Consider the following 24,408-nt stretch of genomic DNA (forward strand, 5'->3'; position numbering starts at 1 on the left):
TACCACCGTGCATTACTGTTCATTTTGTTCTGTCACTATATATTATATGATTCATCTTATCCAACGAATTGAAACATGGCTAAAACCCAGCCGGCGGAGGAGGGTATCTAATTCAACAGTTGATTCCCATAATTTGTCAACAACAAATTTTATATTGCAATAAGCTATTAGGCAAATAAAAGGTACTCTGAACATGAAAAGATTCCCTCTTTATACCTATCTATAAATTAAAGTTCCTTGATGCTTGTGTTTTTTGAACTATATTCAGCAAATGGCTTTTTCAACATTGCTCTCTTTTACTCTCTTCCTCTGTGTCTTATTGCCCTGTTTCGCTTCTTCTTTGGAAGCGAAACCAATCTCTTCTCTCATTAGAAAGAAGTTTTTTGATACCATGTTCCTACATAAAGATGACAATGCATGCCCTGCTAAGAACTTCTACCCTTACAAGGCCTTCATTCGCGCCGCGAAAACCTTCCCTGAATTCGGCACCACCGGCAGTTTAGACACACGGAAGCGTGAGATCGCTGCATTTCTTGCTCAAATTTCTCATGAGACGACTGGTGGATGGGCTACTGCACCTGATGGTCCATATGCTTGGGGTCTCTGCTTTAAGGAAGAGATTAATCCTCAGAGTAACTACTGTGATTCTACTAACAAACAATGGCCTTGTTTCCCAGGAAAATCTTACCATGGAAGAGGACCCATTCAACTTTCTTGGTATGCAAGCAAAACCAATCATGCATTATTTCTATATAAATCAATTCATTTTAAATGTGTATTTTAACATATTTTCTAATATAGTGACCAATTTTTTATATACATCTAATATGACTGATATAGTAATTAGTTTTTATTCTTAGAAAAATAAAAAATACTATGTGCACACAACAAATCTGTATTTATTTGTATATATTATGCATATTAATTTATTCATTGTTCTAACTACATAATTAATTATTAAATAATCAAATTTATGAAATTTAATTTTGATGTAATGTCCGTGTAACACGTGCATTTAATCACATAATGTCATATTAGTAAAAATAACTACGTTTTACATTGACTACGTGAATAAATTGCACGCACGCACGACTGAGTAGAATGTAGTATAGTAAAAGATTTTATAAGATTACCAAATACATATTTCTACACGTAGTGACTAATTGATGAATGATACTTTGTGTATACAGTATGACTGAAAAAAAGTATGCAACATATTTATGGATTTATGCAGGAACTACAATTATGGTCCAGCAGGGAAGGAGTTGGGATTTGATGGGTTGAGGAAGCCTGAGATTGTGTCAAACAATTCAGTGATTGCATTCAGAAGTGCTCTGTGGTTTTGGATGAGAGAGACAAGAGGAACACTTTCTTGCCACAATGTTATGGTTGGAAAATATGTGCCTTCAGAAGCCGACATAGCAGCAAACAGAACAGCTGGTTATGGCTTGGTTACTAACATCATCAATGGTGCACTTGAATGTGGAATCCCCAATGATCCAAGGGTCAAGGATAGGATTGGATTTTTCAAAAGATATACCAACTTGTTCAACGTCGATACTGGACCTAACTTGGATTGTGCATTTCAGAAACCCTTGTAAATAATTGTAACTACTCTTTATTAATCTTTCTTTTATTTATTCTTTTTCTAGTAAAAAATTCCTCAATAATTGTCCGATATATATGGATCTATCCTATCCTTTATTCCCTTTGTAGTGGACCCAAATGTATCAAGATATTTTCTAATATTGTTTGTTAGATTATATAAATAAAATGTTTGTGCCAACCATTTCCTAATAAAATAAGTGATTCTGAGTTTCTGACGATACCCCATGGTTGAAACAGTTTTTTCCACCCCTAGCACCAAATGCTGTAATACACTCATAATATCAATTTTAATGCGACGCCATGTCTTGATCTTGTGTGTTATTTAAAGTTGTTTTGTTATGCAATGTTTTGGCAAGGATTTTCAGATTTTTTAACAATGTAGTTACATTTACTTCTAACTTCTAACACACGAGATTTGTGTCCCTTAATTGAAGCTGGTTATTTATTTTTAGATATTGGGTTTAGTTTTGATAAACAGTTTAATTAAGCTATTTTTTTTTTAAAATAACTTAAATAATTAATACTTATATTAAAAATAGTTTATAAATAAATTATTTTGTTTAATTTTTTAGTTCTAAAAATGCTTATTTTAAAAGAAATGTGATAAAAAAATTTTATTATAAAAAAAATTATTTTTTTAGCTTCTCCATAAACACTTAAATAATTTCTTAAAAAGCTATAATTTAATTTTTAAAATTACATCAGCCATTAATATTATTACTCTTCATAAATAAAAAACTAAAAAAAATAACTTTTTAAACTTTCCAAACTGTCCTTAATTTATCACAATTGATTAAATTGTAGCTTTTACTTTTTTATTTAAAATTTAGGTGAACTTGGCCCTAATTAAACTCAACAAATACTTACCAAATTTCATGGAATATAACCTTTACTTGTTTCTAGTTCATGGAATATAACCTTTATATGTCAATCTATCTTTTGCCTTTATAAAAAGCTAATTAATAAAAAGAAGCTGTGACATACACTAATTAGGAATGAATGTACAACAGGAATTAATTAATTAATTAATTATACATGTTGTTGAAGGAAAGAAGAAAGGAGTGACTAGTGAGCAAGCTATGCATGTAGTATATATAACTGAGGACTTAACTTTGTGCATAGTTTTGATGATTCAACACTTGTAATTAAGACTAAACTAGTAGTAGTAGTACTAAGAACAAAATTGGAAACCTCAGTGGTGTCTCTGAAGCTACCTAATTAATCGAAAACAAATAGAGATCTGCATTATCAAGAGGTAGTGAATGTGTCTACCCTTGTGATCTTCAACCTCTTTACAGTGGAAACAAACATCCTACACCAACATCAATATAATATAAATTAGTTTCATTAAAGAAAGAAAGAAAGAAGAGAATTTAGATGATGATGATGACTTACTCCCAAGGAACATCTCCAACCATAACAAGATCTCCTTCTTCATCTTCATAAGTGAGGACATGGCATCTCTCACCAGGTTGAACTACAACTTCATCCATCTCTGTACCCCAGAGAATGGTGGTGTCGAACATGTTCTCAAGTCTCTTAACAAGCTCATGGTAGCTTCTATGTGCTAATATGTTGAGCTTCCTCCCAATTGGAATGCCTTCCATGTACACCTTCACAAACAGGCTTCCACCACATTCTTCATGAGTGCTGAGTGCAAGCCTCAGATTCAAGGAAGCAGTTGAAGAAATGTTAGAGGAAGAGGAACAAGTAGTAGCAGCTTTTCTTCCCATGCTAATAAAAAATGCTATCACAATTGCACCAAGCCTCTTATTCTTATCTCCCTTTAAATAATAAGAAGAGAACACAGAACAGAGATCCTATATTCCTATTCCTATTGCTATTGTTGATAGGCCCTTTTCTACATAAACTGCTGCGCCACCACCCTCTCTTTTCCATGTTGTCTTGCCAGCCGACAACTCCACGTGTCAATTACTATAATAATAAACAATTTCCAACATCATTCCTATTGGACCTCATCTCCTCTTCTACTATTTTCTATACCTATACTTTTACTTCTTTTATCATATTTGCTGATTAAAGTAAAAAAAAAAAAATGAATATTTTATGAAGATATCTTTCAAAAGTTAGTGCGGATATCAAATGTTTAAAGTGGAAAGTATTTTCGAAAAAATAAATAGATTCTAATTTTTTAACTCAAAAATAAATAAGTAATTAACACAGTCTAAAATATATAAAAATAAATAAATTTTTAGAAAAATTTAGACGCTTTCTATTTTAAAAAATAATAAATATTTTTATATTTTTAATTAGTCAATAATTTATTTATTTTTAAATTAAAATATCAATAATTTTTTTTTATTTTCAAAAAAAATATTTTTAATAAAATACATTTTGAAAAAGGAAAATAATGTTTTGATTTTCGAAAGATGATTTTAATTTAATAAAATATTTTTTTATAAATAACAAACAAGTCATATATTTGATTCAATTTTCTTTAAAACAATTTAAAAATTATTTAAAAGATGCATAAAGAAAAAAAATTCTAACACCAAACTCTTTTGTCAATTTTTTTTTGAATTTTTTTCCCATTCACATATAAATAAATAAAAAAAAATTATTTGTTCTAAAATCACCAAATTTAAAAATAAAAAGATCTTAATTGTTAATTAAAATATGAGCGTCAAAATTTTATCTCTACAATCTTTTTCTAAGTATGTCACTTTTATCTTTGATAAATTTCTATAAGGAAAAGTATATGAACTAACTCCAAATTAGTAAAGAATGGAACAACTTAATTAATTAGAAATATAGTGATTATTTTTATTTATTTATGATTTAAATATTGGTTATTAAATGTTTCACCACATTCAAATTAGGAGGAGATACGTTCAGTATCATTGTAAGGTGAATCACGAAAACTGATTCAATTAGCTTCTGTCTCTTCAGCTCTCCAAATACCTAAAACATAATAAATTAGAAAATAGATTCAGAACCATCCAATTTACAAAGAAAAGAAACATCCTAATATCTAGCATAAACACCATCCACATAGAGGTTTTGGATTCACTCAAAGGCATTTGTCTGATTTTTTGCTGGTACCCTCTTGGTTCCTAGCACTGTTGTTTCGATAAACTAACATCATGTTTATAGTATCAAAATGTCATTTTCTTTTGGAGAACTAAAAATTAAATTTTTTGGATGAAAATCACAATTTACCCACTGTGATATTATATATGCACTATACTTCAATTGGTAGTAAATTTTTGTTACTTTAGTTGAAGCTTGATGCATATGCAAATTAATTACATTAGAGGATGATGGTCTAAAACGTTGGTGTTATGATGCATGCAACATAATATTGGCGCAGTTAAATTAGAAAGGAGACAAATGTTAGACAAAGCATGTGAGGGAGTAGTAACAGCCTTGAGTTTTGAGGGAGTGAATCTAGACACTGTAGAGTGTATAGTAGACATTTGTGGTGGACAAGAGAACATTGATATCTGAAACCTTGTACAGGTAAATGGTATAAACCCCAATTAACACAGACGTTCAATGGATATAATCATCGTGTTGCGCATGAGGGACCAATGTTGCAGATACCATACATTATAAAAGGTATCGGAACCAGTGATGCCGCAAATAATGTAATGTTTTATACCTTAGGAACATATTCATGTATGTACTTCCGTGAAATGCTCTCTCAACAGAAAATAAAGCTATAAAAGGACACTGTAGTAGAAAATACTCATGAAGAGACAGGTTGTGTGCGCTTATTACAGGATATACACTAACCCTCATTCGACGTGTGACACGTGTCCATGCTTTTCCTTTTCAAGAATCGACACACGACAAAGCTTGCTACTTTATCATTCTCCTTTATTTCCCCTTCTGGGCAGTGCATGAGGATGAGTAAACTTTGGTGTAACAAGCATCTATGGCAAAATTAACAATGATTCTAAATAATTAGGAATTAATAAAATAATGTGACAAGTGTGATTCTTTTTTAACGGCGAAATGATACCCCGCTCCAACCTTGGGGACAGAAAATCAAATCTATTTATTTTTTGTTTAGCACAAGGAAAAGAAAGTGCTGCTAATTGTCTCAATTTACTAGGGTGCACAACAATTTTACACGAAATTGAGTGACATGTTTTGTTCACCAAATTTTGAAGATATTCTGGTTGTCTAGGATTGTTGTATCTTATTCTCGCCACCCACGTGTACAAATACAATTCAGGCATAGAATTTAATTCTCCCATCCGATTCCCTTATCGCATGTTGGTTAACAAGAACCTATTAGCTTGGATTTAAAGCAATGGTGAATACTAACTAGAGAAGATGGTTTGGAAATAAGAGAGAGAGAAAAGAAGATAAAAGCAAAATGTTAGCCACAACTCCAACCATAATGTTGCTTCAGTCTGTCATTTGGTCCCCAAATAAAACGACATTGTAAGAAAAGCAGTGTGCAAACCCACCTTCCTCTCCTTTTTGTTAGTAGATGTGTCTTACAATGTTAAGACCAAATGGTCCTGTTTTTGTAACGCCTGGTTTTAAATGCTTGGTATCTATATCCCTTCAACTTTGTTAATCGCTTTTAATAATTAAGTTCCATTAATTGGTCAAAGTCAAAGTTACTATATGCGGCAATAAATAACCATGTTGGAATGTCGTCCCCTTTCCAGCACTTGAACAACAACAATGGTGGGACATGAAATGAACGCCATTAAACTCAAACTTTCCGTTGTTGCTTATTAATTGTCTCAATAAATCAACACTTTTAGTTGCAATGCAGAGATTCTTGGTTGGTTCCAACAAGTAAACATATGCAGAGAATTTTGGGCACAGGTAATCTCATTGTGATCCAATGCGGCTGCTTTCATTTATAGCTGATTGACTTCATTACAAAAAGAATTTGAGTAACCAGGTGCAACATCCAACACCTTTTTACATGTCATCACAGAAGATATGGACAAGAGTTCAAGATATAAATTGTTGTGCAATGTTAGAAAATCTGAGTTTACTTAATGTAACATGTCAACCTCCTTGATGCGTGTGACAAGGGAAGTATTGTGGCAGAACCAAACAGATACCTAGTTTCTTACTTGTGTCTAGAATAGATAAACCAACACAATATAAGGAGGACTTACATCTGTCTGCAACACATGCTCCCAAGGCAACACCAGACACATAGTTTCCCCCAAGGAACAGCCCCTCAAACCCGGTGTCTTTGAGAGCGGCTTTAGCAAAATTTAGTAGCTCAACATGGCCAATTAAGAACTGTGGAATAGCTTTAGGCCACAGTTTCACACCTAATACAGTTGGATTGTTGGCATTTGGGTTTATAAGGATTTTTCGCAAATCTCGATCAGCTACTTGAATGAGTTCACGATCCATCTGTCATTGTACGAGAGGCTTTAGGTATCAAAAGGAACTAGGGAAAAGAAATAAATCCTGTAATCAGACAGAAATGGTCGTATGGAACTTGTTTGAATATAAAAAAAGTTATCAAACCTTTGATAACATTCCAGGATTGGTAGCTCCTCCAATGAAATTCAATAATAGAAGCTGTCCAGGTGGAGCCCGGTTAGTGAAAATTGATGAGCTATATCTTGTTCCTGTCAAGTGTCAAACCCAACGTGTGTTAATTTTCACAAACAGAGCAATACATTATCCAGTACCCAACAACTTGTATTGTCATTATAACGAATATTTACCTAAAGTCTCCACTCCTTGGGATCGTGGATGCAATTGACCAAATCCCTTCAGCTCACCATCTATCAAGCATTCTGTCAGAATAGCTTCTTTTGGATAGGATATTGAAACAACAGCTACAGGGGGGTAATAAATCTTTGAAAGTGCATCTGCAGCAGCATTCTGAAAGAGGAATTAAAAGATTAAGAATAGATTCCTTCAATATGTGCAGTGAGCTTGTGTACATAACAAAGGATAACTTCACAGGTTCCCCATTCTTAAAAGAAAGATTGATTTGCTGCAACCCACAACATGTGCACTGAGCTTGTGTCCAACTCTTATTTTATTTCTGCAATATGCTCATTAATCATGTTCTGCAGTATTATGCCTCTGTTGCTATACATATTTGGATTAGAAAAAACAATAATAGAGCTTGATGGAGTGTATAACATTCTTTCTTTTTTGGGGAAAAAATGCATATCAAAGCAATCATGTTCATATTAATTTAAGTAAACCATGTGCAACCAAAGATGCTCATGCATATGCATGTACACACAGACTGAAACATGCAAAGACTAACACCTCCCCACTGCCACCACTTCCACAAGGGACATTGATATTTATTCGTAGGCTACATAATAATTTTGATCAAAATACATACTAAAGTATTTTCATGTAGGCTAATTCTTGTCATTGTGTGTGTGTGATCTATTATTACATTCTCGTTGCAACTTTATAAAAGAAACGATAGAATTTGATTATGTCAAACACAATGTAAAAAGATTCCACAAGTAAAACAACCATATCATAGATAATGAATATAATCCAACTCAAGAAAGAAACTAACGGATGAAGGGCGCAACAATGTCCACTTTCCACTCTGTTAATACTTGAAAGCTTCCAAGATAACTTAACTCTGTTGCCTAACCTGCCAACAATAACTCAATTCACTAAGAACTTAATCCTGAAAAACAGTGGTAAAAGAACTGGGGCATCAATATAAATTAAGAACCATAGAGTACCTTGCAGAAATTGCCTCTGGCAACATGCCCATCCCTTTTCGACAAGATCCAACAGTTTGACCCTTTGGCTTTGGGAGATGCCTACAAGATGACTACTTGGATAAGAGAATCACCCCATAAATGATGAAAAAGATAGTAAAAATCCATAGACAATATTATTATGGATTTTGAGGCAGTTTGGAAACCTTATTTCTCTCCTGTATTGCTTTGAAAGAGCCACCGATAATGCTACCACCATTTTGCTCCAGCTTCCAAATTTTCCCATATGCTGCTTTCATACTTAGTTTTGAAGGATCACCTGCATATACACCTGCACGTGAAAAAAAAAATGTAAACCATAAAGAGGAAAATAAACTTAATATGAAGCAAAAAGCGCAGATTATGTGAAAGATCAGATCGGTGGATCATTCGGTGGTAATGGATATTGACTCTTACCTAAACAAAAAGGCTCTATCAAACGCTCAAAAACCTCATCACCAAGATTGCGGCACACGAATTCCTGAACTGATTCCTCATGATCCTGTCACTTTTGTCAACATCATAATATTATATGAGAAGAGAAACAATAATCAAAACAGTTATTATTCTTTGATCCTTGCAAATATTGAATTTGACAATGACATGTTCAAACAAAGGGATGAAAAGTTAAAGGACAAACTGGTGGTGGAGGATCCCAAGTGCACCAAATGCAGCCCTGAATTTTCCCCCAATACTCATCAAATCAAAGGGTCTTGAAGGCACTGCCTCAGCTTCCCATCCCACAACACAAGTTCATCTTCCAAACCACACTCCACCTACAACACCAAAACTATAATAAAAATTTGAAGCTGTGCAGAAAATCATACATAGGACAAGTTTTACCAATTTCATCCAGCAGTAATAATTTGTGATTCTAAGATTTCAATTTTCTTATTGAACTAGCTATTCAGAATGAGCATCGAGTGTGATAAGATAGGAAGAGTACCAGGAATTGATCATAGAATCGGAGGGTTGGAAGTTGTTGGGACCTTCTTTCCAGAGAAAGCCGTCCCGTGAGAACTACATTGGGAATTGAGTGGTTGGAGGAGAGGGCGTGGGCGACGGAGAGGTCGGTGATGCCGCCGCCAACCACGACGCAGTCCAGCGTGGCGGAGTTTATGGCAGTGCAATGGTGCTGAATGGAAGGCAGCATTGGATTCGTTAAAGAATGCGACAATGATGGTAATGATTATGGTAATAGAGAGCTTCGGAATTGGGATGGTGAGAAGCTCAGAACCATGTCCATGGCCATTCCAACTACACTGTTACTCACTGCCATTGGAAGAGAAGTGTGTGCGTGTTTTTTTTTTTTTTTTTTTTGTCTGAGGAAGAGAAGTTTAATGTGTGGGCCCAAATGTTATTGGAGATTGGGTCGCCAACGAAAATATATTATATTATTATTCAAGGTCTTGGCCCAGGTAACGTTACAATATGGGTCGCAGTTTTGGGCTCCAACAAAATAAAAACAATAATGTTGCTTTTATTTTTTAGAGTAAACACCCAACCCGGTCCTGTCCATTTCAATTTAGGACAAGGTGATCCCTCACCAAAAAAGCAACCCATGCCTGTCTCTGTCTATGCATAAAATAATTCATCGCGCCCCCTCCCTTGTATCCCCTGTCCATAGTTGACGGAAAAGTCTGATGTGGCACTTACCGGCGCTGATCTGGCAGTTAGCGCAGAGTTAACTTCCAACGTGGATGAGTGGGAATGGACAGGGGTCGATTTGTCCCCCTGTCCCATTCAAAAACGATGCCGTTTCTAACTTAAGAAGAAGCAAACGTCATTCTCACTCTCATAACCCCCGAAGCCCTAACTCATATTTACAGAATAACCAAAACCCCTCCACCTTCTTCGCGCGAAAGGACAGTGAGTGGTGGAAGTAGCAAGTATTGGTGCTGACAAGGCTGCCAGGAAGGACTCGGAAGACTCCTCTAATTCCGCACTTGACGGAGTCACTAACGTCGTGCAGTGGAGGCAGCTTGTGTCACCATTCAGGTTAGTAACGAATTTGGACATCTAAAACATTAGCACTATCTAATCTCTGTTCATAAATTGCATGTTGGTGTTGCATTGTTCAGTAGGTTGAAATGAGTTGCCTGGTTGTGGGTTTTTAAAAATGTTGTGGACGTGAATGGATTTTGAAGTTTTTTAGTTAATTTGTTAAATAATTAATGTTGCTTGTCAGTAGTTTAGATGATTGGTACAGTGAGATAAAATGTCATGAATTGGATTTTGATTATTAAAAATAATTTTCAGATGGATGAGTTTGAAGTAGTTCCTATTTTCCATCATGGAGGAAATTTTAAGAGGAATGCACAAGGCAAATTAGAATATGTTGATGGAAAAGTCAAGAAGTGGCCACCTTTAGACATTGATTTGGTGAACTTCTTTGATTTTGAAACGTTACTGAAGGAGTTGGGTTACACAGAGTACAAGACCATGCTTTGGTTTGATAGCATGGCACCTGACTTAGAATCTGGCTTACATGTAATGAGGGGTGATACTGAGATAAATGACATGAGGAATAACAAGATTAAAAACAAGGGGACAAATGAGATTTACATCTACTTTGATCACCCGATTAGTGTGCCAGAAGTTGTGGATGAGGAGATGCAAACTGGAGGAGGTTATTATGAGTGACTCATCTTCCTCAAGTGATGGGTATGAAACAATTGAAGACGAGCCATATAAGCCACCTCCTCCAGAATATGAAGATACTCATAGCAGTGACGATAGTGAGGAACAGAAAAGGAAGGAGAGATTGAAGAAAAAGAAGAAGAAAATGGTGTCACCAAGGAAGAGAGCTAGTCAGGGTTCAGCTGGGGAGGTGAAGTGTGGTCCAGCTGGTGAGGTGAAGGATGGACCAGATGGTGAGGTGAAGTCTGGCCCAAATAGAAAATTAAGCAAGGGTCGCCCAAAAAATAGGGATAAGCCTGGACCAAGTAAAGGTGGTCCAAGTTATTCTCCAAAGACAGCTAAGAAACGGGCTTCCAAGAGGTATTCAAGTAGGAGGAGGACACATATTCTAAGGGATGGAAAAACTAGGGCAGAAAGTACAGTAGTTGATGGGCCTAAAGCAGGGGGTAGTGTGGAGGCTAGACATGGAGTGGTCGGGAATACAATGGCATCAAATTCTGATATTGTTGGGGAAGAGTTAGACTCAGATTATGACAAGCCTTATGAATATGAGAGTGAAGTATTTAACAGCCCAGTGTCTGATGATGATGAAAACAGGACTGCATTTGATGCTTTCAATGAGGAGACCGAATATGGGAAAGTTGAATTTAAGGTGGGGCAAACTTTCATCACAATGAAAATTTTTAAGAATGCACTAAAGGACTACTTTGTGTATGAAGGGAAGGATGTGATGTATCTAAAGAATGAAAAGAAGAGGGTGAGGGCTGCATGTGCAGAAGAAAACTGTCCTTGGTTGATTCTGACCTCTTGGAACAGTGCTGGGGGGTGTTATCAGGTGAAGACATTGGTTAATGCGCATAACTGTGCTAGAGATTTTGGCAGTAATCTAGCTAACAAAGAATGGGTAACATCAAAGTTGTGAAGAGGCTACTGACTCAGCCTGAGTTAAAGCCTAAACAGGCCAGGGAGTATATGATTGAGGAGTACAATGTACATCTTAGTGAGAAAATGATAAGCAGGGGACTGAAGGTTGCCAGAGAGATAGTTATAGGCAACGAACAAGCTCAGTATGGAAAGCTCTGCGACTATCTGATGGAACTACACAGGAGTAATCCAGGGAGTACAGCTATGATTGATGTCATACCTCAGCTAGAGTCACTGCCACTGTTCGACAAGTTGTATATAAGTTTGGATGCATGTAAAAGGGGTTTTAAAGATGGGTGCAGGCCTCTAATCGGGTTGGACGGGTGCTTCCTCAAAGGTTACTATGGTAGACAACTTTTATCTGCAGTGGGGCAAGATGCCAACAACCACTTTTTTGTCATTGCGTATGCTGTGGTTCCGAACGAATGTAAAGACACCTGGGGCTGGTTTTTGTCAATACTGAAGCAGGATCTAGGGGATTGCATTGAGTTAGGACTGAATTTTATTTCCGATCAACAAAAGGTCAACTCTAAACCCTGCTAAGTTAACTTGTTTGATGTCATTTACTGTAACTTATTTTTGGATGCATATAAATTTAATCAGCTACTTGTATTGAAGACTTATGTATGAATTACTCTGTTTTGTATCATAGACTTGTACTACTGTGCTATGAATTTGATCATAATTATATATAATTCTGCACTCTGCTTTGGTTAGTTAATATGTTCCACTGAGATAAAACTTTTTTATTTATCAGTTTATTAGTTGATGAATTAATTCTTATGTTAGCTAAGAGTCTATTTCATTCATCATGAGTTCATGATTAAATATGTTGTATTGCAGCTCCCTGATTAGATATTGTATTTAACAAATTTGATTTCTCTAATAAAAATTAGTTGATTATTTTGGAATATATATAAACATATAGATAGATATCTCTCTCTATAATATTGCCAAGAGTTACTTTAATTTGAGTCTTAGCATTTTAAGTGTGGATCATTGCTAATAAGAATTTTCTGATATCATGTCCTTGGACTGATACAGGGCTTGGCATTGGCCTTGAAGGAGATATTTCTGAGAGCTCATCACAGGAATTGTGTACTACATATTTGGAAGAATTTTATCAAGCACTTCAAAGATGAAGAGACGAAGCAATTGGTTTGAGAATGTGCAAGGTGCACCACACACACTGAATTAGCTGCTGCGATGGAGAAGTTAAAGCGAGTAAGTGCACCAGCATGGGAGTATATGCAAAAATTTGAGCCGGCTGTATGATGTAAGGCGTACTTTAGTCATGGGCCGAAAGTGGACAACATAACTAATAATATGTGCGAAGTATGGAATGCAAAGATTGTGGAGCATAGGGAAAAGCCTATTCTAACGATATGTGAAGGGCTGCGGTGCTACATAATGAGAAAGATGGTAATGCACAAGAAGAAGTTGGAGTCTCACATTGGACCGCTTGCACAGTCCAACATAAGAAGTTGGATCAATTTATCAAGCCTAAGAGTCATAAATGGAGAGCTATATGGGCTAGTGATTCGAAAAGAGTCCTCTTTGAGGTTCATTCCCAAAACCATAAAGTGGGAGTTAATCTTCACAAGAGGACGTGCACATGTAATGTCTGGCAGTTGACTGGTAATTCTGGTCTTATAGTTATTGGATTAATATTTAGTTGTTATAATTTTTGGTTTATCACTGTCTGTCCATTGTGTTTTTCTAATTATGCATCACTTCGTTATTGTCCATAGAAATGTTCTGTAGACATGCAGTTGCAGCAATAGCTAAAATAGGTCTTAAGGCTGAGAATTTTGTCCATAAGTGGCTAACTATAGAAGCCATCAGAGCAACTTATTCACATTGTATTAAGCCAATCAACAATGAAGAGTATTAGACACCTACCAATGCACCAAGGCCACTGCCTCCCATTATTAAGAGAGCTGCTCATAGACCTAAGTTGAAGAGAAGAGCCGATCCAGTTGAGAGAGAGATGAGCACCACCAAGGCAAAGGAGACATTCGTTGTTACTTGCTCCAAGTGTGGCCAAAAAGGCCATTACTACAAGACATGCCCAAATGCAGTACAAGATCCCAACTGGAAGCCTATGACTAAAAAGGAGAGATGAGCACAGAAGAAGACCTCAACTCAGAATTCATCAACTGGTCCAGCAACAGGCACTGATCCAACAACAAACACTGATCCAGCAATAAGCACTGATCAGGTACAATGTGTTAGTTTTCAGAATTGAGTTATCCTAAACAATAACTTCTTTACTCTATGTTTAAGAATTGAGGTACAATGGCTGTGTTATGTACTGATTACATTTAGATGATATTTGAGCTGTGTGTTTTTATTTTTGTCAATGATTAGGTTCAAGAATGTCATGAAAAGACCTCTGGTCTCAATGCAAATGTCACAACAGTAGGGCCAACCTCAGATTCTGTGGTGAGTCTATGGTTTAGGTTTATGTGTTACACTGATTTTGTTGCTAGCTTTCTATAATATATTGATTTTTGTCATAGAGCAAGGCGAGAAAAGCTAAGAAGAAACTACCCAAAAAGCCAATCACAATTGGCGCATCGACCCAAAATCAAAGAGAAGAAATCTTAGTATCACAATCTACACCACCATCTGAGAATGTCATTTTTTTCCTGTTTTTTAAACTAACAAAACCTGTTTCATGCAAGAAATTATTACTTCTCAATCCCTTAAAGTTTTCATTCATATAACTGTTAAACCTACCTTGTTACAGGCTATAGGAGAAAACTCCAATGACAACCCTACACCATTTAGGGAGAAGCACCAGATTATTAGGCCTCCAGCTCCATGTTTCGTGCCTCCACCCAAACCAGCACCAGGACCAACCTTATGGTTCAAATCTCAACCTTTCCAAACACCAAACCCGATGCCTCATACCTCACAGCTCCAAGCAAATGACTCAATAGCTGGGAAGACTACTCCAGAAATCAGTCATGATGCAATCTCTGAAGAGACGATGGCAGCTGCAAATTCGATTACTGCATCAAAACTTTTGAAATTTGTGCCAACACCCGGCTACAGGCCACCAGGACTCAGGCCTCCTAAGCAGGGGTGACTGTGCTAATAGGGATTTAGAAATGTGTTACTTTTATTTTGTTATTTTGACACTTTAGTTTGAAGGATACAATTATTCCAACAAATATCTTACTGTTCTCTTGGTATTTTGGTATTCACAAGTGTGTAACTTTTATTTAGGGCCATGTTGCCTCTGCAATGATATTATGACTGTAAACATATGAATTACATGTTTCTTGACATTATGAATATAATGGTATGAATTGTTATGCTTTACAAGATTTACTTCAATCCATGTTACAAGCACAAATATTTGTTGCACTAATTTGCATTAAGTTCAGATAACAAATTTTAAACAGTCATAATAATAATTCATTTTCATATAATTTCCACAATGTTTACATATACAATTTCATCTTGCCACACAATTCTTGGATACACTAAAATTATTCATTAGGTTGCATACATACTTGTCCTAAATAAACAGGCAACCATAACCCTAATCAAAAATGCAAAAATACTACAACCTAACCCCAAGCATCTACTTTCACCCATTTTTTTTTTGCTCTTTCCCAATTGATTTTCTAATCCAATCAACCTAATTTCTAGCTCTTCCACTTTGTCATCCACCGCATCACTTAGGCCTTCAAATCGATGTTGGTTCTGCGGCAATACCCCCTTTGATATTGTCTTCGAAACATGCTCATTAAAGGAAGAAACATAATCATCTAGCCATACAAAAAATGAGCAACGACCTTCTGCAGTCTACATTTAGACAAATTCAAAAAGGTTAAAACCATGAACATACCTTGAAGTAAGTATAGAATCGAATACAATCAACACAAAATTTTCCATTAACATACCTTGAATTTAGGGCAATGTAAGAATAACCTATCCGGATTATTTTTGTTCGCAGACATGAGCAGAATAGCATCACAGCCGCAATAGCATTTTGGGGACACCCATCTCTTCTTCCTTCTACCTACAATACTCTCATTAGAGTTCATGCTATAACTCCAATTATCGCCAGCTCGCATGTTGGAGGATGAGCAATGGTCTCCACTTCCAACCATGGTCCCCTAGGGTTTCGTTATTATTTGGAATATGAATAGTTTGTGTAGAGGTTGTTGAGGAACCAGAAGATGAAGTTAATGTTTGCTTCTTCTTAAGTTAGAAATGGCGTCGTTTTTTAATAGGACAGGGGGACAAATTGACCCCTGTCCATTCCTCTCATCCACGTTGGAAGTTAACTCTGGGCTAACAGCTTGATCAGCGCCGGTAAGTGCCACATCAGACTTTTCCGTCAACTATGAATGGGGCATATAAGGGAGGGGGCGCGATGAGTTATTTTATGCACGAACAGGAACCGGTGTGGGTTACTTTTTTGGTGAGGGATCGCCTTGTCCTAAATTGAAATGGACAGGAATCGGGTTGGGTGTTTACTTTATTTTTTATAATGTTATTTTTCATATGATTTTTTTATATTTTATATAAATTTGTAGAGAAAAGGAGGAACTTATCCTTCCCTAAAATTAGAAGGCAAAAATCTAGTTGACTATTGTATAATTTTTTATTTTAAAATATCTTTCATTATATACTTACGTATAATACATTTTGTTATTTATAGAATTTGAAGTTTTGAACCAAAGACTTTTTAACTAGAATGTAAGATATTTACCGTCTTGTCTAATCTCACTAACTGTCTGTTAATATACTAATGTATTTAATATTATTGAAAACTTTAAAACTATCTTTTTTTCACATAATCTTTTTTTTATAGTCCGCAAAAAGAAAAGAAAAGAAAACTCCACTCAATTAAGTTTTTTTTTCGTATTCTTAGTTAGGAACTTAACTTAAGTAGTTTTGAGACAGATTATTTGATTAGGTGTTTGTTTTGATACGATAATAAATTTATACGTATCGATACAATAAACATTGTAGACAAATAATAAAATAACATGTGAATTATAATATCTATGTCAGTATTATATATATATATATATATATATATATATATATATATATATATATATATATATATATATATAAAATATCAATTTACTAAAACACCCTTATAATTTAATAAAAATAAAAAATATATTTTTATTTAATTTTATAAAAAAACATAAATTTCCTTTTTTGTGTTAGACAAAACTAACTATTTAAATTAATCAAAATTTAAAATTTAACTAATTTTAATCTTATAATTTTAACTTTAAATAATTTAAAAATAAAATAAAAATATATTTAATTATTCATCCACACTAAAAACAATTGTTTCAATCTTATTGGTGCTTCTCATAAACCCTAATCTCTCATAGTCATTTATACAAATTAAAAAAAAAAAAACACATCTAAAAAACTTAAAAAAAAAATTAAAAAGTTCTTCATCTTCTGGGTTTTCTCACCTCCCCTTCACCCTCTCAAAGAACGTCTCTCTCACTCTCAATTTTCCGACTCAAACTCTATTTTCTCTCTCACTACCACTAGCCCACTAGAGTTTCTCTTGGTCTCACTCGAATCTTGTCTCCTTCGCACTCGTTGCCGGCGTTTCAACGTCTCCCGGCCTTCCCAGGGCTCCTCTTCGTCTTCTGGTTTCGGGTCCTCGCCGTCACTGAGTCACAGTAGACCGTTGGTGAGTTCCTACATCATCGCTTTCCCTATTCTGTCTTTTCCAGATTTCTCTTCTCCTTGTATTTTAAGATGATGTTGAATTACTAATAAATTAATTTACCTTGTTGATGATCTAAATATTGCTATAAATCATGAGTAAAGTAGGATTATCAATTTACATAAAATTTCTTAACAATCGTGCATTCATTTTAGTAAAATTGGAACATTCTACATTCACAAATCAGCATACTACCTTTACTTATGATTGTACTACTTATTTATGCATTGTTTATGGATTTCAACTTTGGTCGTTTGCCAAGTTTCATGTCTAATCATTTAATTACTTCTATTGGTGATAAAATATTCTGGTTGTCTATATTTTTATTATGGTATATATGTACATAGATACATATTTCTATTATTAGTATGCGTCTGCTGGGGAACTTATGAGATTACATTTACTGAAGTTTTGAAATTGATGTTATAATTTTTTTAGTTTTATGATCCAGTTGTTGGACAAATTTTTTTAAGACGAGAGGGATTTAAAATTATATAATTTGAGATGGTTGAGGAGCCACCTTGGTCTGGTTCAATAGAAACCTATTATTTTCTCAACCACCTTAAGGGAAACATCCTATATGCCAGGCACAATGCCAGTGAAGCTGAGGTGAAAGAGGTCGCAAGAATAGCTAATGCTCATAATTTCATTAGTAGTTTTCCTCATGGTTACGACACACATGTTGGGATGAGAAGTGCTAACTTAACTCCAGGACAGAAATAAAAAATTGCAATTGCTACAGTAATTTTGAAAAATGTGCCTATGTTATTGTCAAATGAAGCCTATTCATCTATTGAATCTGAGTCAAGCCGAGTAGTGCTAGAGGCTCTAGACACACTAGTCATGAAGAGGTTTGCAGGTGACAAGAACGGGAACAATGAAGCTTGAATTAGCACTAGGCACTGATAGTCATAGAAAGGAGGAAAGTATAGCAGGAATAGATGTGTAAAATTTGAAAATAGGAGTTTGGAGTTTAGTTGGTACGAGGTTTTTGAGCTGTATGCATATTCTTTTGGAGGCAAGTTGTTTGGACTGGCAGTGTTGTCTCTATTGGTATTTTGATTTGTTTCTTAAAAAGAGGAAGGTGGTGGAATCAATGCTAATTCTGCTTAGTTGGAATCTATAGTGTGGATAGATGATAAACTTATTCATTAATCATTACTGTATTTTTTCTTCTTTGTGAAAATTATATAGAAAATTCAGTCCATTAATTGTAACCTCTGCACATATATAGTGAAAGTTTAGAAAAACTTTCTCTTTTGTTGGTTGACTTACATGGGGCCTCTTAAATTTTACCCCTCTCCGTAACGAATGCAAATACTCCACATGGCAACATATGCCAAGTGATACAGTTTTTTGTGATACAGATTTTTGTCCCGAAAAGACTTAAAGACGGTAGATGCCAATGGCAACATTAATACAAGATAATTGGTTTGTAATAAAGCAAGAGAAAGACATTGGAAGCACCTTAAAAGGGACAATCGGCAAGGGGAGCATAGGGCAATTACTCGTGTCAATTGCAAGGCTAGGATTCGTTTCATTCGTCACTATAGGACGGGTAAGTGAAAAGTCAGTGTCTTTGAGAGTGAATACAATCATCAACTGTGTCCACCTAAGTACAGACATCTTATTGCTGCAATCGTGAGCTTAATGACACCGATAAAACACAAGCAGGCAACTTGTGAGCATGTGGTGTTAAAACCTATCACATAATGAGTTACATGATTTTCCAAAAGGGTGGATATGATAAAGTTGGTTTTACCAGCAAAGACCTACATAACCACATTAGTAAGACTAGGCGTGGCCAAGTGAAAGACGATGATGCTTTTGCTGCGTTGGCTTATCTGTTGTCCAAAGCAGACAATGACCCATTATTTCTAGGAAAGTTCACCTTAAAAGATGGTAAGTTAGATAATTTGGTGTGGGTTGATAGAGCAATCGTTGTTGATTGCGAATGTTTTGGCGATGTACTGGCTTTTGACACCACTTACAAGAAAAATGTCTACAACAAGCCCTTAGTAAAAAAAAATAAATAAAAATAAATAAAACTAAATAAATAAATAAAAAAAAAAATAATATTAAAAAAAATAAAAAAATAAAAAAAAAAAAAAAAAATAATAATAAAAAAAAATTTAAAAAATAAAAAAATCTAAAAAAAAAATATTTATAAAATAAAAAAAAGATTAACTAAAAAAAAATAAATAATCTAAATAAAATAAATAAGAAAAAACTAAAAAAAAATAAAATAAAAAAAAAAAAAATAATAAAAAGAAAAATAATATAAAAAATTATAAACTAAAAAAAAAATTAACTAAATAATAAAAACTATAAAAACTAAAAAAATAAAAAAAAAATTATAAATAATAAAAAAAAAAAAAATAAAATAATAAAAATAAAATAAATAATTAAATAAAAATAGTAAAAATAAAAAAATAAATAAAAAATAAAAATATAAAATAATACTAATAAAGAAAAAACTAATAAAATATTTAAATAAAAATAAATAAAAAAATAATAAAAAAAAATTATACTAAATAAATAAAATATAATTAATAAATAAAATAAATATTAAAATTAAAAATATTAAAAACTAAAAAAAAAAAAAATAATTAAAAAAAAAATAAAATAAATAATTAAAATACTAAAAGAATAAAAAAATAATATAAATATAAAAAATAAAAATAAAAAAATTATAAAAAAAAATTATAAATTCTAATATAAAAAAAAAAAAATAAAATAATAAAAATAAAAAATAATAAAAGTAAAAATATAAAATATAAAAAAAATAATATATAATAAATAAAAAATTAATAATATAAAAAATAAAAATAAAGAAAAAAAACTAAAATAATAAAAAGTAATAAATTATATAAAAAACTATAAAATAATAAATAAAAAAAAATAAAAAAAAAATAATAAAACTATAAAAATAAATTAAAAAAATATTAATATAAAAAAAAATAAATAAAAAAAAATAACTATAAATAAAAAATAAAAAATTATAAAAAATATTATAAATAAAAATAAAAATAAATAAAAAATAATAAAAAAAAATTAACTAAAAAAATTAATAATAATAAAATAAAATAAATAAAAAAATAAAATAATAAAAATCTAAAAATAAATATAGAAAAAATATTGTCCAAAGCAGACAATGACCCATTATTTCTAGGAAAGTTCACCTTAAAAGATGGTAAGTTAGATAATTTGGTGTGGGTTGATAGAGCAATCGTTGTTGATTGCGAATGTTTTGGCGATGTACTGGCTTTTGACACCACTTACAAGAAAAATGTCTACAACAAGCCCTTAGTCATATTTTCAGGGACCAACCACCATGGTCAAACAACTATCTTTGGATGCGCCTTGCTTTCGGATGAAAGGTCAAAAACTTTCAAGTGGGCACTGAAGAAATTTTTGGAAATCATGTCAGACAAACTATTTGGAGGCGTTATGACAAACAGGGACCCGCTATGAGAGATGCCATCTTAGAAGTATTTTCTGGTATACCACACCGCCTTTGTGCATGGCATCTCTATCGTAATGCGGTACAGAATATAAAAAATAAACATTTTTGGGATGACTTTAATGTATTATTGTATGGATAGTTTACTGCAGAAATATTTGAACAGAGATGGAGCGAGATCATATCAAAATATGGACTTGTTGAGAATGAATGGGTCCAGGGCATTTATAATGACAAAATGAAGTGGGCTATCACATATTTGAGGGAGCACTTCTTTAGCCGCAAAAGAACTACATCACAGTTTGAGGGAATTCATTCATTATTGAAGAACTATGTTGACAGTAAAACCAGTCTCCTTGAATTCATGCATAAATTCAGTGAAGTACTAAGGCATTACCGAAACAACCATCTTACTGCTGACTTTGATACCTTTTAAGTTTCCTGTTTTGACTACGTGCTTGAAAAGTTTTGAGAAACAAGCTGCTGAAGTTTATACTAGAAATATTTTCAAACTTGTAAAAGATGAGATAGAAGCAGCAGGTGCTTTAAATGTGACTGAATGCCCAAACAGTGGAGATATTATTGAGTACAACACGAGTGAGTATTTTAATCAGCAATGGCTATTTAAAGTATTTTACAATAAAGACAAAGATCTGTTTGTGTGTGAGTGCAGGCGATTTGAGACTCGTGGATTACCGTGCTCCCACATCTTTGGGGTCTTGAAGCATCACAACGCAAATGCATACCTTCATCTCTTATCTTGAAAAGATGGACAAGAGATGCAAAGAGTAATTTTATATGCTCAATTGGAGAGCAAGACTCCGCTGATGATATAGTGCACACACTTAGATGCAGTGCAATAGCATCAATTTGTTAGAAGCTTTATGATATTTCTTCAAAAAATTCATCCGACTATAGAGAAATCTCAAGTGAGTTACTTAAGCTAATTTCAAAGGTAGAAAAAAAAGTGATGCGCAAGCGAGACTTTCCCCCACGTCAACGCTAATAAGTGATCTAGCTGTTGTGAAATCAAAAGGTGTTCTAAGAAAAGTTTCGAAAGGCCAAAAGAGGCGAAGATGTTCACATTGTAAGTCAAGAAGGCATTTCATTAGGACATGTCTAGTACTCGTCAACGAGGACTCACCCGTTGAATACTCAAATAAAGAAGATGAACTAGCAGTATTAATATAATGCTTTTTTTATTAGTTACTTTATGCTTATCTATTATTTTAGTTGTAATACCCTCCCTTCATCCCTTCTAGAAACAAAATTAAATTCGAAATTTGAAAATCAGTTAGGAGATGGGCTTAGAATTTTGAATTTATGGATAGGAATCTAGTAACCACCCTCCATTTGAATTTAAAATTATCCCAACCACTCTATCCCCAAATGTATATAAATAGGGGTGCAAACACAAGAGGCAAGCTCAAAGAAGCGTTAGGAAAAGAGTAGGGAATTATGATTTTCTTACTTTTATGTTGGCATGTAGTATGATATATTTTATTTCCTTCCATCCATGCATGGCTACCATCTTTCATGTGTCTTATGACATTAATTATCCTTTACTCATCTTTTATCCACATTGATCATGATTATCTATTATGTCATTCATACCCTCTTGATCCATTAATATATATCTCATATTTTATGTGCATTTACATGACTTTTTATACCATTATATTATTATTCTTTTAATGTTGAGAGTACATACCTTTTTTTATGTCTTGTTCAATATACCATATGTTATTATGTGCAACTAAATGACCTCTTATATCATTATGTTATTATTACTCCTTTAATTGAAGGTCAAAGGTACATGCTTTCTTATAATATTTTCAAGTATTTGATATACCCCATTCTTACTATGTGCAATTAGATTATATTTTATACATTATATTATTAATATCTTCTTAGGGTCAAGAGTATATGTTTCCTTATAATTGTTTTATCTAATTGATATCCCCTATTTTATTATGTGGAATTATTTGAACTTTTATACCATTGGATTAATAATATTTTTTTGAGTTAAGAGTACATGCCCTCTTGTAATTACTTTATTCAATTATTTAAAATATCCTATGTTTTTTATATAATGTACATTTACATTATATTTTATACATTATATTATTAATATCCCTCTAGGGTTGAGAATACCTACTTTCTTATAACATCTTATTCAACATGCTCATTTTATCATGGTATATGTCCCTCCTCTTGCATGATCTATTCTTGCATGAATCTCTTCTTGTGTATGCCTAAACAACCCTAATTATAAATTAAACTGAGAGAATGATCCTTCGGTAAGGGAAGGTGACCCCCAAAGACAAGATAATCGAGATGATCCTTCGGTAAGGGAAGGTGATCGGCAAACTTTTGGGAACCTTCGGTAAGGGAAGGAGACTCCCATCAATTTTATATAATAAGATATCTTTGTTGATATAACTCTTTTCTTGTGTATGTCTAAATAACCTTGATTGTAAATTGAACTGAGGGAATGATCCTTCGGTAAGGGAAGGTGACCCCCAAATACAAGATATCGATATGATCCTTCGGTAAGGGAAGGTGATCGTTCGAGATGATCCTTTGGTAAGGGAAGATAATTGCCAAAACGTTTGGGATAAGAACATTCGGTAAGGAAAGGGGACTCCCACCTTTTATACCGGTTTGAGCTCAATACCCTTCATAAAAGCTACAAGTTAAGGAAGAAGAAAGTATAAGGCAAAGTTTGATCATAATGATGTTCTTTTTTTAAGATTTATTTATGAATATGTCAACATTTCAGATGTTACTATTCTTCTATTTTTCCTATGTGCTTTCCTTTTTGCCTACATGCTTTACAAAGAAATATTCATATTACATGCCATATCATACGATCTTTTTTAAATCCCGCACGTGGGCTGGAGATAGATATGGAGGTGTTGCATAGCACTCCTACTGAGACTTTAAGTTCTTATCCCTTTTATTTTTCCATACTGTCTCCAGAAGAACATGGCACAGCAGATAGAGACGACGCAGTGCCCCCCAAAGGTAACCTCTAAATATGACCCCTCGAAGCACGCGTGGGTAGTTACGACCACTACTACCGTGCTCCAAACTATCTACTTAGGTCAAGAGTTCGTGGAAAGAGAACCCCAGCTGCCCGTCGTAACCTTCCTAGATAAGAACGCTTCAGCATTCAAGAAACGGTCATCTTAGGTGATGCATCTCGAATCAGACTCCGAGACGGAGGAAGAGGAATCCAACAACCCTGGACAAGAGGAAGATACTATGGATGAGGATCCAGAGGAGGAGTTGAACCCTTGCGAAAGTCCAAAGGTGGAATACGTACCCTATTTCCCCACTTCGGCACCCCG

The 24,408-nt window shown here is 33.9% G+C and overlaps 3 protein-coding genes and 1 pseudogene across 3 annotated transcripts; 2 read left to right on the top strand and 2 right to left on the bottom strand.

Annotated features, from left to right (window-relative positions):
- Window positions 1-271: 271 nt before the first annotated feature.
- On the top strand, window positions 272-1,722 carry LOC148571220 (chitinase 10-like). The gene is made up of 2 exons (XM_088509117.1): window positions 272-717; window positions 1,235-1,722. The coding sequence occupies exons 1-2, from the start codon at window positions 272-274 to the stop codon at window positions 1,599-1,601; spliced, it is 813 nt and encodes a 270-aa protein (XP_088365243.1). The 3' UTR covers window positions 1,602-1,722.
- Window positions 1,723-2,604: 882 nt separating this feature from the next.
- Window positions 2,605-3,419, bottom strand: LOC148571221 (auxin-responsive protein IAA30-like). The gene is made up of 2 exons (XM_088509677.1): window positions 3,004-3,419; window positions 2,605-2,920 (listed from the first exon to the last, which is right to left on the bottom strand). Exons 1-2 carry the CDS (start codon window positions 3,339-3,341, stop codon window positions 2,857-2,859), a joined length of 402 nt encoding a protein of 133 aa, XP_088365803.1. The 5' UTR covers window positions 3,342-3,419; the 3' UTR covers window positions 2,605-2,856.
- A 2,992-nt stretch (window positions 3,420-6,411) lies between these two features.
- LOC148571222 (protoporphyrinogen oxidase 1, chloroplastic-like) lies at window positions 6,412-9,456 on the bottom strand (annotated as a pseudogene).
- Window positions 9,457-18,096: 8,640 nt separating this feature from the next.
- On the top strand, window positions 18,097-18,480 carry LOC148571223 (ABC transporter B family member 20-like). Its single transcript, XM_088507239.1, has 2 exons — window positions 18,097-18,286; window positions 18,374-18,480. The coding sequence occupies exons 1-2, from the start codon at window positions 18,097-18,099 to the stop codon at window positions 18,478-18,480; spliced, it is 297 nt and encodes a 98-aa protein (XP_088363365.1).
- The last annotated feature ends 5,928 nt before the right edge of the window (window positions 18,481-24,408 follow it).

Source organism: Arachis ipaensis, chromosome B3 (assembly GCF_059453495.1).
Source record: "Arachis ipaensis isolate K30076 ecotype BB chromosome B3, ASM5945349v1, whole genome shotgun sequence".
Taxonomy (NCBI): domain Eukaryota; kingdom Viridiplantae; phylum Streptophyta; class Magnoliopsida; order Fabales; family Fabaceae; genus Arachis; species Arachis ipaensis.